Raw genomic sequence first — 19,192 nt, 5'->3', positions numbered from 1 at the left:
CTGGCTCCTCTGGAACATCAAGCATGCCTTATTAAGTGGGTTAAAACACATGTCTAGGTGGTGTTAAATCATAAATGAAACAGCAGCAGCGGGAACCTTCTGTGAGCATAAAATGCAGAAGCCTCACTGTTACCCACTGAAGTTCTCTCTTCAGAAGAAAACTCTATTAGACTTCTGAAATCTGCCTTACTACAGGGAGCACAGCTCTTCAGCTGAGCACAGAAGTGAGTATGGCAAAGTAGTCCCCAATGGCAGAAACTGCCAGAGCACATATAGCATGAAAAACATCTCCTGCTTTCCTTAGAATTAATTTCTGCCCACCATTCACTGGAGTTTAGCACCACTGGCAGTTGTCTGTTCCACCCTTGGGACAGGCAGCAAGGAAGCAGTGACACTGACTTGTGCAGTTCTTTGAAAAATGATGTCAGCAAACCAGGGGGTGAAATCAGCATTCTGTCCTTTGTTGGCATCAACCAGGCTTAACCTGCTTAGTTCATCAGCCCTGAAACATTGCATCATCCTGATGTGGTTCTGGTGCTAGCCTAGATAACTTGGCAGAGCAAAGAGACTCATAAAAATATCTACAAACCTGAAATTCGGATCATCAAATCTGTGAGTGCAAGGGTAAAAAGAAAAGAGGTGGTCCACAAGAAGGTCACTTTCATTTTGACTTTTCTCTAAGGTGAAGGATGAAAACCGCAAGAAAAGGATTTGGGCACTGCTATCAAGTTTCCTCATACACTTGATGAACAAATATGTTTCTCATGAGTACATATTTACAGGTTCAGACACTTGCTGATGCACAGTCAGGCAATTGTGTCTGTTAGACTGGTATCAGCAAGGTGGGAAGGTGTTACATACTCAAACTTCACATGGCTGATATGAAGTCTAATCTGCGACTCACTCATTTTGCGCAGACAGATTTCTTAGTTTCCAAGTTTTCTTGCATATTTAAAGAAAGGATATAGCAAACAATAGCTTGATATATTAACTTGCAAAATATTGCACTAGTTGAAATTTTTGCATATAACTACATCTTGGATTTGGGCTTTGACTGTCCTGTCAAATGATGAAATGACATATTTTTCTGACAAAAGAAGTCATGCATTGCAGTGAGAGATGCATTTATTTCATACACAGGCTCATCATCAAATTTAAAAAGACAGAAAACACTGTCATTGTTTTCAAAGGGAAAGTACATTTCCTCCCCTCCCCTTAATGTTCATGTCTAACAAACCTTTTTATTTCCCTCAAAAATCCTGCTGTGTATATCACTAGGTGCACATTCCAGCTGAAGGTGCTGTTTTCTATGCAGGCTCAGGGTGATTATTTGGCTGAGCACTACCTGCAATTATGGAAGATGTGGGGGACAGCTGTGTGCATAATATTCATCAGTGAAAATTGACATCTCTCTCTGACATCCCTCTCTGCCCCTAACACTGGAACTGTTAGTTTTTCTAAGAGTGCGAAGCAGGGGATTAACTGTGCTTCACAAACTCTGGCAGATCCATTCCTGTGTGCAGGGTAAGCATTCCAGCCTTCTCCAGGGCAAAGGCTGGATAAACAATATCAGTAAATTTGTGCCTCATGGTGAACAACACCAATCCTCTCTCTGCATTGAAGAACAGCAGTCTGCCATTGCTGTAATCCAACAAGATGCCGATCCTGGCCAGTTGTTCTGTCACATGTACATCGCTCATCACATCCATGTGAAAAAATCTGTAAAGAAAGCTGCAGGAAAATGAAAATCAGAATACAATGAGCCTCCTCATTGTGATTTACCAGAAATAACTTACTGCTTAATTCCCACCTATTAACAATTTGCCATATACAGCAGTACATCATCTGGCAGCAGAATTTTGCTTAGTACATAGGCCACCTACCTAAGTAAAAGTGGCATTTCTTCAAAGCCCTGCTCAGCACACCAAGGAGTCCTTTTGTTCAGCATCTTTGAATTCTCATGATAAAAGCAGACTTTGCCAAAATTGTAATCATCTATATTTTTCATATTACACATCTTTGTGAGGATTTAAGCATGAGCAGCCCTTTAGCAAAACCCTTTTCTTCTCAGATGTTTTGTTTAGCTGGTCATGTTCATGTATCTGCATAATTTTACTAAAAAAAAAACACCCACATTTGTTTACATCAAGAACACCTTTACATCATGAGGAAGGTTATGATTTACAGAATTCCAAGTAACCTGATGCAGGCCCAGTGAAGACTAGCTGGCAATCCTGCTACAGTAGCATGTGTAAAGGGCAAGGCAGGTAAAGGCATTCTCTATTGACACTTAAATTCTCTGGTGGCAGAAACTTACTTATTCAATAAAGATTACATTTGTGAACACTGGTGGGATTTTGTGAAAGAGTTCAGGATATGAACTGTCTGTGCCTGGGAAGATCATGGAACAGATCCTCCTGGAAGCTACGATAAGGCACATGCAAGACAAGGAGGTGATTCAAGACAGCCTGCATTGCTTTACCAAGGGCAGACCATGCCCAACCAGTCTGATGGCCTTCTGTGATGAAGTACTGGTGGTCAAAGAAAGGGCAATTGATGTGATCTACATGGACTTGTACAAGACCTTTGACATAGTCTCACACCACATCCTTATCTCTAAATTGAAGAGATATGGGTCTGAAGGGTAGACTATTGGGTGGATAGAAATTGGTTGGATGGTTGAAGCCAGACGGTTGTGGTCAACAGCTTGATGTCCAAATGGAGACCGGTCACATGTGGTGTTTTCCAGGGCTCTATCTGGGGACTATGGCTCTTCAACATCTTTATCAATAACATAGACAGCAAGATTGAATACACCCTCAGCAAATTTGCTGCTGACACCAAGCTGCATGGTTGAGTTGACACAACAGAAAGGATGCCATCCAGAGGGATCTCAACAGGTTTGAAAAATAGGCCTTTGTGAACCGAATGAGGGAAGTAGGTTGGTGGGAGATTTTTTTTAATTAAGATGAGGAAGCTTAAAGCTCTTTTTCAGTTTTCCTTTGCTTGCAGAAAGGAAACAGAGAGGTCCTTTCTGCTCTTGAGAGTCTTAAAGCTGTCCAGCTTTACTTATATGACACACAAGTAACTTCTCAATTAGCTAGACTCAGCTTTACCTGGTTTGTGTAGGACAGCAGTGCATGCACCAGGAAGTGTCACTCAGTCCCACAGCACTGCTCTGTGGTATTGTTTCATAGCAAATCCCAATCCTGTAACTTCTGCAGGCAGTGACAACAGTTTCCCAGTAATGACATCCTCGAGCAGGCAATGGTTCACCCAAGACTGATGGAAACCTATTTGTGGAAGAGGTGAAGAATAAAGTGATTGTGATTTGTTGTAGTTACATCATGCAACATCATCAAAAATTACTAATGGATGATACTCTTTTCTTCTGTTTGTGGTGTTCTGTCAAAGATTTGAATGTTGTCACTGTGAGTCACTCTATTTTTGCACTAAGATGGACCCATCTTGAGTACAGAAAACTCATAAGCTAGCAAAAGGTGGAAAAGGTGACTTTGGAGGCAGAAAAAAAGATCTCAAATTTAGTAGGCTTGCTCATGCCAGAAAGCATGGCTATTTTAAGTAGACACAGTGACAAACACCATGTGTGCAAGTTGTAACAGTTTAAAAAAAGTGCTTAAATTTGTAATGCTCCATTACCTTATAGGAAGCCATATGAGTATGGCACAACATACAAGTGGCTCTGTGCTTGTGGTGAAACTAATATCAGAAAGTAAAAAAAAAAAACATCAACAAAACAATAAAAAAAGAAGTCATGTTTGCAATAGATGGAACAAGCCTGGAAGCCTGAGTACAATCATTTTAATATATGCCAGGGGAACTTCCTAATTATCCAAAGCCAAGGATGCTTTGACAAACATTACTAGTAATGCCCTCAGCAGAAGAACAAAGTGAAAGGACAGATTACTTCTAGCCACAGTATATTTAAAGACAAACTCACACATTTGGTCTTCTCAGTGCAGCAACAAATTTAGACTACAGAGCTCTGAAACATTAAGCAGTAACCATAGACTGAGGTGAATTCGACTGTCCTAGCAAGCAATTCCTCTGCCTTTGACTTTCTATGGAAATTCCTCAACATCAAACACTGCCTGGCACCTACATCAGTGCTGCAATCATTGCAGTGTTGCAAGTCTGTCACACAATGTCCAGGGCTGTCTGACTGAAACAATTCAATTCTACAAAATTAGTTAGTGGTGTGAAAGCTGCCTACAGAGGAAAGCAAGAGTGAGGCCCACCCTGAATGCCCCAGCATGTGCTCACATGCTGCTACTCACCCAGTGAATGTAGCTTTCTCTGGAAGGCAGATCACGGTTTCATCAGGGGAGATTTGCAAAGCGGGATGAGCTGTGTCACTCAGTATGTGAAATCGAGTTCCTGATACAATTCAAAACAAAGAAACACCAGTTCAGGGAGGCTATCTACACTAACACAAGATGAATCATAATATATTAAATTACTGTTATCTTAGCTGGACAGAATTGTGTCTGCTGGAAGGAAGGGGTAGCAGAAAACTGGACAACAATGCAAAAACTCTTCTGACCTGTTCTGTTCTGAGTCTTTTCACTACAGCAGTCTTCTGGAAACCAGGCCCAGGGATCAGGCTATGCTATTCTAAATTAGCTAGGTATAAAATAGTCTTATATTGACAGTTGAATCATTTTCAATTATTTGCTTTTTCAAAATAGCAAATTTGAATTCTGAAGCTGGTTTGAAAGAATCACATGTGATTTAATTATGTCATATCTCTGACAGAATTTAACAGTTTTGCTTTTGATGTCACACCAGTTTTACGCTGACATAAATCTAACAACTTCAAAAAAATTTGTCTCAGATTATTTTAGTTTTAAGCAGATAAAATATGGTCCCTTTTATCTCAATAGCTTTTTTTTTTTTCCTATTAGTGGAAGTTCAGCTACAACTTCTGGAGAAAGATGATAAGGATATTACTGCTTTGCATACCTATCCCTTTTTTTTCCCCTGACATCAGAAAATGGTGATCTACCTTTTGTTGAGATGAGAGCAGCTTCACTCTGTTCACTTGTCCCAAATGTATTGACAGCCCTCAGGTAGAAGAAGTAGTTCACATTGGGCTCCAGGAATACCTTCAGTTCATGTCTCTTTATACCAGCAAAAGATCTGCAAATTTTGAAGATTTACATAAATGAAAATATACGCAGATATGCAAACCAGGAAAGACTAATTTATGCAAACAGCTAACCCACCAAATCATACTGCTGACTACTGCAACAACAGGCACCGCAGAGAAACTGCAAAACAAAGAGGTGATCACTATTTTCACAAACAGCCAGGTTTTGTAGGAGCGTTACTGTTTCACTCAGTATGTCCTCTCTGAGCTGTCTGACAAATTTTCAGGCCTTTGTTCCTTACACCTTCTCAGTCAGTACAGTCATTCGGTGTAACACACCTATGGTTCATTTTGCACCATAATTAATCACATAAAATGCAAGCAGAAGAGCATAAAATTCTCATCTGCCTCCTGTAAAAAGTCTGCATTACAAAATGAACAAGCTAATGAAGAAGAATGTTTGTGATTAATTCATCTGCTTGATAGTGAATGTGCTTGTTGTGTTTGTACTGTTTGGATACAGGCTCCAGATACAAAAGAATGGATACCCTTTCCTAAGAACACGCATAAACCAGGAATTTCTTATTATTAACTCCTCACTCACAAATTGTTCATCAATAAAGTCTTGGCTCTGTCTCCTTCACTGTGCCATGTGCTCTAACAGGCTGGTTTTGCAAGAGGCAGCAGCAGGAGAACTGTCTTTGCACAGTGCCCTGATTTGACTTAGTCTCCTGTTTGACTTGTCCAGAAAAACTCAAGCACTAACATTCTCAGTCACTGATGTATTGCTACACTGCAGGCAAGAGAGAGTCAGCATCCAGTCAATCTGCTTCACAGGCACTTTGAAACACCTGTGAAAGCACCTGGGATAGCTAGAAAGACATCAATTTTATTTTATATATAGTTGGGAATTTGAAGGATCAACTCAACAAATTCTTACACAGTGGTTCCTGTGGATTTTTGGCTCATACAATAATGACAAAGAAACATGGTGTATACCCACTGCACTTTATGTCTGTTGGTGAAGATGGGTTTTTTTATAGAATAGGCTATTCCCTTCAACTAATTTAAGTCCAAGAATCTTCAAGACAAGTATTCAGTTTTCAAGTGTAATGAAGGTCTCCCTGACCTCTAGGCTGAAAGATGGTAACTTCAGTGGTAAGAAGATGAGATGAATGCAAAAGACTCAATCTGCCCTTCAGTAAATTCACAAACAGCAGATTTGTTTCTAGTGAGCATGCAAGACATCTTCCTTTCCAAGCAGGGATAGAGATGGAGCTCAGGATGGTAGGTACCCTCCTGCAAGTAATGTCACTGTGGGGAGCTAGATTCAACAAATCTCCTTTTCCATCACTAATTACTGTGAATCCAGAGGCATGCAAACCAGCTGTCACGTAACATCTTTGCTATTCACTTGTAGTGAATGTTTTTCCCCAGATGTCCCAGCAGAGAGCAGTACAATCTGTAGAATAATCAGTGCTCATGCTCATCCATTAGGATTTTCCACATGCCTCTGCTGCATTTATCAGAGTAAGGTAAAATCCCACAGCTCTACCTATAGCATATTTTTGTTAAAACCACACAGAGCTCTATGTCCAGGAGGATAATGCCTTGGGAAAGGCTGGTACATCATATTCATTATTCTGTAACAGTATTTTGTACTGGTGACATTAGAAATGATTAAAAACACAGAAAAAGCACTGGGTGTTCCTTTTCAGTTTTTTAAGCCATAATTGTATAATTGGGTGATCTTTTCAGTTTGAAAGCATTTCAAACTGTTCAAAGCTCTTGCATGGTCAGCACTGGGTCTTGCTGTCTTTGCAGAATGTACTACATTAATGCTAGAACTAACGCAATGTAAACAGAAGTAGGTTGCCCAAAGCAATTGCACTTTTGCATCAGTAACCAAAGCCCTGACCATAAGAGCACTTCATCAAAGTGTTGGGAGATAGGCAGGCTGAAGTTCTTGGAAACTTCTTTGGAAATTTCAGGGAAGAGATGCAAGATGATGAGTGACCTATAGACATCAAGCAAGAAAAAAGCTTTGTCTGAGGGCAAGAGAAAAAGATGAGTTGAACAAAAGTGCAAGATGGGAACTGAGTAAGAAGGCAAATAGAAAAGAAGCAATAGAAATTAAAATGGGGCTGGAAGCAGAGGAATGAGAAAATCAGTGGGAAAGCAAGCTTTGCAAATAAATGTTCATACTTCCTCTACAAGTCTAGACCAATCCACCCTTTAAGATTACCATCCTGACATCATGGCTGTGAGTCTGAAGCACAAGCCACCAAGAAACTTAAGGAGAAGCTACCAGGTGAGATGAAATAAGGATACACTAAGCTATTCCTCAAAAGCTTTTTGTGGCAACATGTTGATCAATTAGTCTGAATTGTAGCCATATTCTTAGCCTAGTGCCTTCTTCTGTCTTTTGGAAATTAGAAGATATTTTCTTTCTATACTATTAAGTTCTTTTTAACTTACAACTAGTTAATAAAACACAAAAATTCTTCTACTTCTAAGTGGGCAAGTAAATTTTAATGCAACAAGTAAACTTGGGTTATTCACACTCTTAAGTCTAGATCCCAGAGCCTGGGTACTCAGAGAAGCTTTTGGATCCAGTTGATTGCAGAATAGAGTCAACTATCAAATTTTAGTCTACCGTCCCTTTCAAACTTGATATTCTTCAAAGAAGAATTTGCTTGCATTTTTAAATCTGAGAGCAATAGCATATTTCTTCAAGCTGTAAGAGTAGTGAGAAAGAAGTACCTTGTTCTTATCTTTATGACCACATCTTTATGTATATCTGGTTAGTAAAACCACGATCAGATTTTTGAATAACATTCTCTACTTAATAATCTTTTTTAGCCAGCCTTAATCTGCGTAGGAATAAGAACCCATTGATGTTAGCTACAATTATGGCTTAAGAAACAGTCCTGCTGCTGCCAGCTATGAAATAAAATGTGCAAGAAAGAAAGATTTTCATCTTCAACACTTAGCCAGCTCCAAGATCATGAGAGACTGAGGGCAAAGAAGAAATAAGTGTTGCTCTACTCTCTCTGACTAGAGGGTAGGGTGAGGGGGGAGAAGAGTGAATACTGAGGTCTTCCCAGGTTCTGAGCAATCGTTGTTTGTCATGTTTCAGAACCACGCAATCAGTTATAAAAAAAAGATGAAGAGAAAGTATGATTGCTGTCCAGCTTATAGCAATAGAAAACAGACGTGGGAAAAGGGAAGGGAAGATGCATTTCTAATATCCTGACTATACTGGGGAAAAGCCTGTTTCATTTCAGAGCTCTTGTAAGAAGCAACACAGCTAGATCTTCCTTGAGACTGCCAACAATATTGAAGCATGTAGTTTTGATCGTGAAAGAGAAATGTAAAGGCAACTTTTTCTTTTGTCCTATGTATTTCCCACATATGTACAACTGCCTACTTTAAGGGTGATTGGATATGTAACAGAAATGTTTTAACATTTCTTACTGTCCTCACAATCTCCTGGCATCGTGATACAAACTTAAAAATTTAGAAATTCAATAAATATTTTAGGTTAAAAATTTTATGTATCTCTTCTTAATCTCTCTCTTTATAAGAATTTATAAGTCTCAAAATCCAGGCTCCACATTTTTGGTATGTGCTATTCAACACAGTGCAGAAAGAACTTACATGTCTCTTTACCTTTAAATTGCCAAGCAATATTATAGCAGCAACTGTCTGCTAAATTTGTGATTTCCCTGTTTTTAGTGAAATCTGATGCTGTGTTTTGATGCATGTTTCTCTGATCAACATCCTCATTTATTTCAAGAACACAGTGTCTAGAGAATATTTTTTAATATTGCATGAACCCAGCAAATGATACGCCTGGTAGTGATTCAGAACGCCCTCTGTTGCAATTGTCATTCCCACCCCCAACATCCCACGGAAACAGCACCTCCAGACCTGTGCTGGTACCTCTGATGGCAAGCTAGAGCTGAAAGCACGTAGGCTTCTGACAAAAAGTGCAGAAGCACACAGAAGGGGCACACCAGGAATGGGAAAAAAAAAAAAAAAGAAGCCCTTGAGGCTAAATATAAAGAGTAAATTGGTCTGAATTCCATCCAGCTGTGCTGCATTCTTCATTTCCTCTCCTCCATTCCTGCTCTAGCTATCACAGGGTTAGATCATCCAAGCACCACCTGCAATGGTCTTCATTGCTACCTTAGATGGCAAAGTCAGTATAGGCACAGAGGAGGAAGATTCCCTATTCTCTACACAAATTTCTTCCCTAGCTGGCTGGACAACTATTAGCAAAGCTATCAGAGGGAGATATGCTATCCTGTTTCCAGTGTTAGACCTGTTCTTTCAGCAGGCAGAAAATTTCAGTCGCTAGTGGTATCAGTATCACATTAATGGAGAGGATGACACTTATTCACTTCCACTTTTATGAACTCACTGCATGCCATAACAATTTCTTCCTCCCCAAGTCTTGCAGATTTCTCCTAATATGATACATGGCTTCCCTTTGAACAACCCACACTAATCCTTGGACTACACACTTCACAGTTTTCCATCTTCCACCCACAGCTCCATTGACTTCTCAACACAAAGAATCTGAATGGCAAGAAAAAAGCAGAACTATGGAAACTGAAAGAAACATTTCAAAGCCAGACAAGAATTCTGGAAAAAAGAATCAAATAGCTGAGGAGCTATAGAACCCCAGAAGTAGGCCAGAGATTCATGGTTATAGAAGATTTAAAAGCATTGTATATAACATCATATTCCTCACATGGCAAGTTGGAAAAGAAAGCACCCAGAGGGGAAAATCTAGATTTTCTGATGTTATTTAGAAGAAAATATTTTATGAGGATTTCTAGAGGTTCCTGAAGTTCTCTCTCTGAGGGACTGGAACTGCTCAAGAACATGCTGAATGCCACAGAGGACTTGCTCAGTCCAGGCTCATGTTGCACTAAGAGTATACTTTTGACTTGCCAGAGCCCTCCTCCATGGGTTTTCATTAAACAGGTCCATGAATGCCTGTCTGCTAGGACTTTCAGTGAACAGTTTCACAAATGTTAGAAAATAGATGACTTATTGAAATGACAGATACAAAAGATTCAAGATTGATCCTAATAAATGCACTAACCACAATAGTGTTAATATATGTAACTTGCTCCAAAAGTAATGCCTCCTATTTATTTCTGTAGAAATTCCAACAAAAAGCACAATAACACTATTCGATAGAGCAAACTCTCAGCTTCAAAACACTGTGTTCTCGTATAGTCACAACAATTAACTATGCATTTTTGACAGTGATGAACAAGAGCCTGCAAGCCATGCTCATAAAAATCTGCACCAGCAGAAGTGACCTACTGCTTCACAGCTGCTATGACAGTGTTGTTGCTAAAAGAGTGCTGCCTACGGAGTCCATCTTTCATTGAACACATAGAAGTCAGAAGGTTCCAAATCCAGACTATATGGTAGGTGTTGCAGGAGAATCCGGACAAGACTGGCAATGTCTTCCATCATCTTCAATCTGGTATGGAGCCTGGTGTTATAGTGCTGGAAGAGAAAGACTGTCTTCTTCTCTGGCCTGACTCTGGAAGTTTCAGCCTTCAACCTTCAGGTCAGTCATCATCATGAGGTAGAGGTCAGCGCTAATGCTTTGTCCATGTTTCACAAAATCCAAATGGATCACCCTTTCCTATCCCAGAAGACACTGCACATCACTTCATCCCAAAGACACTTATCACTTTCAGGGCTTCATCTTCAGCTTTCTCTTCAATGAGGAATTCACATATTGCCACATGGACTGCCACTTTGACTTTGGCTTGTAGTGTTGATATCACATATCATCAGTGATAATAATGCAATGCAGTAAATTGTCACCTTTGTACTGATTCAACAGGTCCTGAAAAACTTGCATATGGTGTTTTCTCTATTTCTGTGTGATCATTTGTGAGAACCACTCGGCATAAACAAATTCCAGAGTTGCTACCATCATTCCAATGCGTTTAAGCCAATATTCAGCTGTCAACTGTATGTCAGTTCCCTGGTCATAATTTATTGATTTGTGCAGATGAGCTGATTGAGATACTCTTCATTTTGTAATATGACAGCTGTGCGTAGCCATCTGAAATGTGGTTTGTCTTTCACGTCACTGCCACCACTGCTGAAATGCACCACTCACTGACTCACTGTTCTCACATCCACTGTTTGGTCTCCATAAACATTCAGCAAACATCAGTGGAAAAAAGGAAAGCAGGCAAGAATGCCATCCTATCTATCATATTTGAAAGGTCATGGCTGTCTGGTGAAGATCTCACTGATTGGAAAGGGGGAAACATAACCCCCATTTTCAAGAAGGGAAAAAAAGAAGATCGAAGGAACTACTGCCCAGTCAGTATCACCTCTGTGCCTGGCAAGATCAGATCCTCCTGAAGGCTCTGCTAAGGTGCATGGAAAATAACAGTGAGGTGACTGGTGGTAATCAACATGACTTGACCATGGGAAAATCATGCCTGACAGAATTGGTGGCCTTTTATGATAGAGTTACAGCATTAGAGAGTAAAGGAAGAGCAACTGATGTCATCTACCTGGACGTGTGCAAAGTGTTTGACACTGTCCCCCATGACATCCTGCTTGGCAAATTGGAGAAAAATGGATGGACCACTTGCTGGGTAAGGAATTGGCTGGATGGTCACACTCAGAGAGTTGCAGTGAATAGCTCAATGTCCAACTGGTGATAAGTGGTATTTCTCAGGGATTGGTACTGGGATCAGTGTTATTTAACATTTCTGTAGTTAAGATGGACAGTGGGATCAAGAGCATCCTCAGCAAATTTGCAGACAACACCAAGCTGACTGGTGCACTTGACATGCTAGATGGAATGGGTGCTACCCAGAGGGACCTGGACAGGCTTAAGAGATGGACCCATGCCAACATCAGGAAGTTCAACAAGGCCAAGTGCAAGGTCCTGCACCCGGGTCAGGGCAATCCCAAGCACAGACACAGGTTGGGTGGAGAATGGCTTGACAGCAACCCTGAGGAGAAGGATTTGGGAGTGTCGGTTGATAAAGGACTCATCATGATCTGGCAATGTGTGCTTATAGCCCAAAAGGTCAACCCTATCCTGTGCATCAAGAGACGTGTGACTAGCAGGTCAAGGGAGGTGATTCTGCCCCTCTGCTAAGCTCTCATGAGACCCCACCTGGAGTACTGCATCCAGTTCTGGGGACCCCCACATAAGAAGGACGTGGATTTGTTGGAGCGGGTCAAGAGGAAAGCCATGAAGATGATCAGAGGGCTGGAGCACTCCCCTGTGTGAGCAGGCTGAGAGAATTGGGGCTCTTCAGCCTGGAGAAGAGAAGGCTTCGAGGAGACCTTATAGCAGCCTTCCAGTACTTGAAGGGGACCTACAGGAAAGCTGGGGAGGGAATTTTATAACGGCAAGTAGTGACAGGAAAAGGGAGGTGGCTTTAAAATGGAAGAGGGTATATTTAGACTAGATATTACAAAGAAATTATTTATTGTGAAAGTCGTGAAACACTGGAACAGGTTGCCCAGTGAAGTTGTGGATGCCCTCTCCCTGGAATCATTCAAGGCCAGGCTGGATGAGCAACCTGGTCTAGAGGGAGATGTCCCTGCCTATAGTCCCTGCCTATAGCAGGGGGTTTGAACAAGGTGATCTTAAAGGTCTCTTCCAACCCAAACCATTCTATGATTCTATGATCCGCGAATACCAATGGGTGCCATTTTTTCAGTGTGGAGGAATTCAATGACACACTTTTGCTTCATACACATTTCTATGCACGTCAGATGCCATCGTGTCAGACTGCCCCTCTGCTGCCATCTGGAACACGGCAACAAAATGTAATGAAATACTGGAGGGAAAGTTTCACCTCTACTGCTATACCACGAATACACACCTCTGATATTGTAGGCCAACATAATAAAATAGGAGGCAGTACTTTCAGAGCAGTCCTCATACGATGATAGTGCCAGCAAGATGATGCCAGCCTGGCTATTTTCTTCACTCAAAGATGAGGCACACTGTTCACCAAAGTTCTCTCCTGGTGAAAGAAGAGTAAGGCAGATTCCCATCCCTTTCCCATACTCATCTCTATTCCCATCCCATCTCTCTTCATCAGTCTCTCTTCCTTTCTCTTCCTCCCTATCCTCCCTCACATTCTAAACACTATTTCTGTTTCCCTCCCTAGGGTGATGTTTTAACATGCTTTGGGTGGAGAGTCAAATGCTACATATATGTTTAACAAGTTCTTCTTAGAGATCATTATCATACCGATAGATATGAACTTTAATATTAATTTCAAGGTTAGTGAATTAAAAGGTCTCACTCTGAGCACTGAGGCCTTTGAGATTCAGTGCTGAATTGTTGTCTACTTATTCCTACAAACTTTAGCCCAAATAGGACTCTACTGCAGCAAAACACTCACTCCTTTGGCTGCTTTCTGGGCCTACCTTGCAGATCTTCATCCCCCAGGTTTACACCGGAGATAAGCAGCCACCAGCACTTTTAATACCTTATATGCAAATTTCACAGGGACTCACACACAGCTCCAGCTTTTTGTGGGGGCATTTCACCCTACCTGCTCCTCTCTTGGTAGTGTCCCTTGCTTTGCATAAGTTTCCAGAATGACATGAAAGCAGCCACTCAAGCTGGGACTGCAGACAGTGAATTTTGTGAGATGGCTGATTATTACAGCCCACACCTTCCCTAGGTGCCCTTCTCTGACCTCTGCTTTCCTACTGTGCCATTGAGAGGAGCTGTATGAATTTGCAAGGGCTGCTGGGAAGTCTGTTTGAACTCCCACATGGGCACTAGGGAATTGCACAGCTAAGGGACTGATAAGAGGCACAGGTCTGTCAAAGGCTTTGTGTTCGGCTGGTCCACAAGATGATTGCTGCTCAGGAAACCTGTGAGCTTTCAAGGAAGATAGTAAAAAGAAACTACAGTGTTTTCAGGGCCACATGCTTCTATGTGGGCATTAAAGACACAATTTTGTTCCACCTAATACAGGTACGTGGCAAAATAACACAATACCCTTACATGTACTTCCAGAAGGCAACTTAGTCAATTTAAGATCTGACTCACCACCTGGAGCTATTTTTCCCATCAGATACATAAGGAATTAATTTCTAGTCCTATCTTGCACCTCCGGGACATTAAATTGGGAGCAGTACAGACAATATGCTCCATCTATCAGTTGGCTCCTTTCCCTCTGGCTTGACCCCCACACACAAAAAGTAGGAATTTTTAAAAAGAAAGGAATTCTCCATCCTTGAAACATCCTGAGCTATTATAGAAGTTTCCTAGGTTAATCTCGGAGGAGTTGTTTTTGGAAAAATAAAGAGAGGTACTGCTTTGAGGGAAAATAAGTGGTTAAAAGGTGGTCTTTGGCACTGTAAAAAGAAGGTCAAAGCCCTTCTACAAATACAGATATCTCAACTGCAGCAATTCAGAGAAAAGTCTTGATTTTATCTTCTGTGAATTTTTCATGTGTCACAGTAAAAGGACAGCTTCTGCCCACATAAAGGCCAAAAAGTAAAATGTGACTCAGTATAGTTATAAACATCTTTGATTTTGCATAGTTTATTTGAAAAAGGGAATGGGTCAGTTCTGGCAGCTTGTTGCCAAATTAACTCCACACTAACAAAATGCTTGGTGCTAACAACACCTCACTCACATATTGCAAAAATGAGCACACATGGTAGTTCTTTTTTGAAGAAAAGAAGCAATTCCAGTTAACAACAATGAAACATAAGGGCAAACATATCTCTCAGATTTTGGGAGCAACTACATTATTCCTGACCAACGGAGACTTTGTCAGTTTAACAGTGTCCTGATGGCCTCGTGAAATATGTATAAACCAGAACAGGTCGTGGCTGGTCTCCTGAAGAGGAGGAAAGCTGGGTGAGTTGCTCCTCCTCTTATTTGCATTAACAGCATGCTGATGCTGGGTAAAACAGGGTCTCTCAACCTTGCAGAAGTTTTTAGCCTACTTTTGTAAGCAACAAAGCACACACAATTCCTCTGTCTTACCTGTCTACTAGAAACCTGTGAACTCTTTAGTCCACTTGACTAATACTGACTGCAAGGAGCAGATTTCTTCCCTACCTGTCACACATCCATGTAAGCTAGCCCAAATGTAAAAATTCCAATCAGGTCTTGAGAGCTTGAAGTTCTTTCACAGAGTCCCACTCTCTACCTCAGCAACTGTAGTTTGTTGGAATGTTGTTGCCATTTTTTTTTAAATAAAAATCCAAAGACATACAGACTACCACATGATTTTCTGTGCATTTCAACAACTCCATGGTTTCACTTTTTCATATTGTCTTTGTCTCTTCTCACCCTTTACATAGCTCAGATGTAGTATAAGAGAAAACAGAGAAGGTCTGAAATAAGCACATACCACCCCCAACTTCCAAGCTGTTCTTTGGGTTGCTGCAGATTCCTTTGGCATTCTTGCACAGTGGATTGCAGGCACACACATGTAAGTCAGGACAGTATTGGGTTCAGCCGTACTTTAAGAGATATCTGCATGTGCGCAGATGGGTCATCAACTTTACTGGGGCACCACTACTACCCTTTCTGTGTCCCCAGCTGGCTCCCATTTTGTTCCACGCACAGCACAGAGCAAACTGAGCTGAACCCCTTCATCCCACTCTCTCCTGCAGGGCTCAGCTGCTCTCTCCTGCCCTGCCTGGGGCCATCACAGCTGAGTGGGAGTGATTGTTTCCCCAGCCAGCACAGTCCTGCAACTTCTGGTTGATTGCAGGCAGTACAATGTCTCCAGGGTTTTGGCCCCAAATGAGAGGGAGTGCTCGGTTAAGCAGAATGAGAAGGAAGTATTTTTATATCTTTCAGCCTAATCTCACAGATTTGTATCCAGCCTCTAAGATCCTCAGCATGCAAAAGCTTATTTTTTTCTTGCACAGCTGAAGAGAGAATAATCTCTTGTGTAAAACCTGTAGTCTGGGGAGTGTTCATTAATGTCTGCCTACTCCGATCGATCAACATTTTGCAACTGTGGCACTGACCTGAGACCCTCTCCTTCTGGTGAGTGCTGTCTGCAGTATTCCAGGGTGAAGGACTCTGCTGCTGGTGAGGCAACCTGCCAGCGGATGGTGGCTGTGTCCCAACACACTGTGCAGTCTTCAGCCTTGATGGTGGGGGTGGCAGGTGCTGGGGACACAGGAACACATTAGCTGTACTAAGAGGGCACCAGCAGCTGGTAGGGGATACTTGCAAAGGAAGGGAAGAATCATCTCCCCTCAAAAAACACAGAATAGATGGCTTAATCTGTCCAGCAATGAAATGCAGTTTATTCGAGTTTAAACAGCAAAGTTACCTTGTAACAGGATGGGAACATGCTGGCAAAGTCACTGTGAATATTAGTGCATTTCTGCACATCCTTAAAATGTCCAAGTAGATTTCTATGCCTTTTCTCCAACACACATTCCTCATTTCCACCCTTCTTTATAGAACAGAGCACCAAGAGAGTACTGTGTATAGCTCTGCTCAGGCTATCTCAGTCCTGTTCTCAGCAGTTCCTGCATGAGCTGCATCAGTAAAAAATACGCTGCTGTAGAACCGAGGGGGAAATTATGAGTTTCTGCTTAATTATGTAGTATTATTTTTGCAATATGGATACTAAAATTTGGTCCTGTCATTTCTCTTTTTTAGAGCCTCAGTTTAAGATCTGCAGGCCCAATTGCAAAATAGAAAACTGAATGTAAAGCAGTGCACTGAATGCAAGTAATCAAAAGCTATTCTGTGAAATAGCACATCCAACATCACAGGCTTAAAATGGTTTCGCTGCATTCATCTACTCTTTCTCTTTCCAGGGAAGAGCAACATAAATGAACATTGTGATCTGGTGTTCACTCTCATAAACAGCCTTAACACCAATCATTAAAATAAAATTTATTTTTAAACATGTCATAGAAAGTTGTTATGCTTTTAAAGAAATCAAGCCTCAAATAGAATATTTAGGTAAAGAATAGGAAAAGGACAAGATAATCTTATAGATCTTCAACCAAGATGCAAGATGCATTCTGTTTTGTAACAAAAATAATTTGCTATTATTAAAAAAGGAAAGAAGAAAAAAAGGAAAGAAGAAAGCACATACTGATTTCTTTGTTTAGTGAAAATCAGGTTTCAGGTTAAGATGTACTTGATGTTTTATTACAGGAACAGCTAATCTAGGTATTCACCATAGCAAAGAATATGTGGAATAGATTTTTATCTGGTAATACATCTGTGCAGTTCCCTTGGCAATAGTCCTTTAAATTCTCTTCTAATATACTTGATTATTAAAGGTATCTGTCGCTAGAGAATGATAATAGCTGAATCCACAAATGTATGCATTAAGAAATGGAAACACGTATCCACATTAATGGATGTGCAAACAATACATAACAAGACTTAACTGTTTTTTTGTTGTTGTTGTTTTGTTTTGTTTGTTTGAAATTATCTATCTAAAGAGCAGTTGTAGTCAGAAGGACAGAAAGAGCTGTTACTGTGCTTCTAAAGATTTTTTCACAAATTACCTGTAGTTACTGTACTAATTAGAACATATAGCTGACTTCCTGGTAATATTCTCATACTTTCTTGAGAAATCTTCAAGAGACAAAGAGAAATGGTAAATGCTTATTCTGCCTCTCAGATACAGGATAAATAGTGGATAGGTTTGGAATGACAAAAGTGTATTTACTCTTTTTTCTACAGGATTGCAGAAGATTCATCTGGATGTCTCTTGGGGATAGACAGGTAGAAGGCAGATATTTACTGCCCTCTACATCATTCTGTCAAAGGAAATTTGGCTATGAAACTGTGTGTTCCTCAGGAGACAGGAATTTAGTTTGGGAGGTAGAGAAGCAGGAGTCTGGAGGTGCTGAGGGGATGATGCAGCAGCACCCACAGGCCTTCCCCACAGCTCCACAAGGGCAATCCTGATAGGAAAGCCCTGGAGAGGCATAGCTTTGATCCACCATTAATGTGTATGTTCCTGTAACTGTATATACCAGCACACATCTTTCTTTCTGTGCCAACATTTAAACTGAATTCCTGAAAATAAACTTTCTAAATTCTTGTTTCAGTTCATGTTGATGTTAATGGAACCTAGCATCAGTTAGTGCTCAGTGGTATCTCCATAAGCCTTGTTGAGGCTCGTTGCACACTGGAGGGTTATCACCTCAGCTTGGGGGAAGGTGTTTAATGAGCCCTTATTTGACCTAGTTTATTTGTTTCCCTAGAAAAACAGGACAAAGTAAATCATCAATGACTTGAAGATATGAAGTTGTTCAGAAGGTTTGAATTTGGGAGAAAAGTAGGAGGAGCTTGATGCCTAAAGGGAAATACAGTTCTTAATAAAAATTGACTTATTAGCTAGCAATCATTCATTATTATTTGATCATTTCGTAGGAATTTTGCACAATGATCACAGTTACAGTGTTGATGCCATTTGATTTGATTTTCTACTTTAATTCTTTGGAAAATCTAAAGCTAAAAATATGAAAGGCAAATTGAGTATCAAGGAGAACTGTCAACAAATTTGATGTCTAATGGATTAAGCAGAAGGCTTGAAGTTATGCTTGCTGTCAAGTGAAGTCAACAGTACACTCAGTGTTGTACAGCTGCATTATTAAATTGTTAAGTACCCTCATCTATATTTTTACCCAGTAACACAAGAAAAATCATCTGGCATGAGCTTCTCAGATAAGGTCTAGAACACAAGATGCTATGTTTTATTTGTAATTCAAGAAGCAATTGTTTTGTCAATACAAAATTATTTTGGAAATTAAAACTCAGGAAATTTAATCAGTCAAATGAAGCTCACAAACAATACTCATCTAATTACTAATCCTAATTTATACCACTCAAACCACAGCCACACCTGAGATTTGTGTTCCACTGAGCTAGATGTGGGATATAAGATCTGTAAAGCATGCCTCCCTCTGAAAAGTTAATCATTTAATCAATGCAACATAGATCTATTTGGGAGGATGGTGGAGAGGTAAAAAAAACCTCAGCTATTACCTCAATTTTCCACAGGAGAAGCAGTGGCAGAGCAGCAGGGTGGCTTCCCT

At 40.6% G+C, this 19,192-nt stretch overlaps 1 protein-coding gene across 1 annotated transcript in view; it reads right to left on the bottom strand.

Annotated features, from left to right (window-relative positions):
• Positions 1-1,103: 1,103 nt before the first annotated feature.
• CMYA5 (cardiomyopathy associated 5) overlaps positions 1,104-19,192 on the bottom strand; it is a 49,592-nt gene continuing 31,503 nt past the window's right edge. The window contains exons 9-13 of the mRNA XM_031610185.2: positions 16,142-16,286; positions 5,027-5,160; positions 4,299-4,398; positions 3,117-3,293; positions 1,104-1,731 (exon numbers count right to left, since the gene is read on the bottom strand). Of these exons, the coding sequence (XP_031466045.2) occupies positions 1,479-1,731; positions 3,117-3,293; positions 4,299-4,398; positions 5,027-5,160; positions 16,142-16,286 (809 nt within the window). The 3' untranslated portion in view covers positions 1,104-1,478. The remainder of the gene's footprint in view (positions 1,732-3,116; positions 3,294-4,298; positions 4,399-5,026; positions 5,161-16,141; positions 16,287-19,192) is intronic.

The sequence above is a fragment of the Phasianus colchicus genome, chromosome Z (assembly GCF_987193195.1).
Source record: "Phasianus colchicus chromosome Z, bPhaCol1.hap1.1, whole genome shotgun sequence".
In the NCBI taxonomy this organism is placed as follows: domain Eukaryota; kingdom Metazoa; phylum Chordata; class Aves; order Galliformes; family Phasianidae; genus Phasianus; species Phasianus colchicus.
The sequence above is the reverse complement of the archived record's forward strand: the minus strand, read 5'-3'. Positions and strand labels throughout refer to the sequence as shown.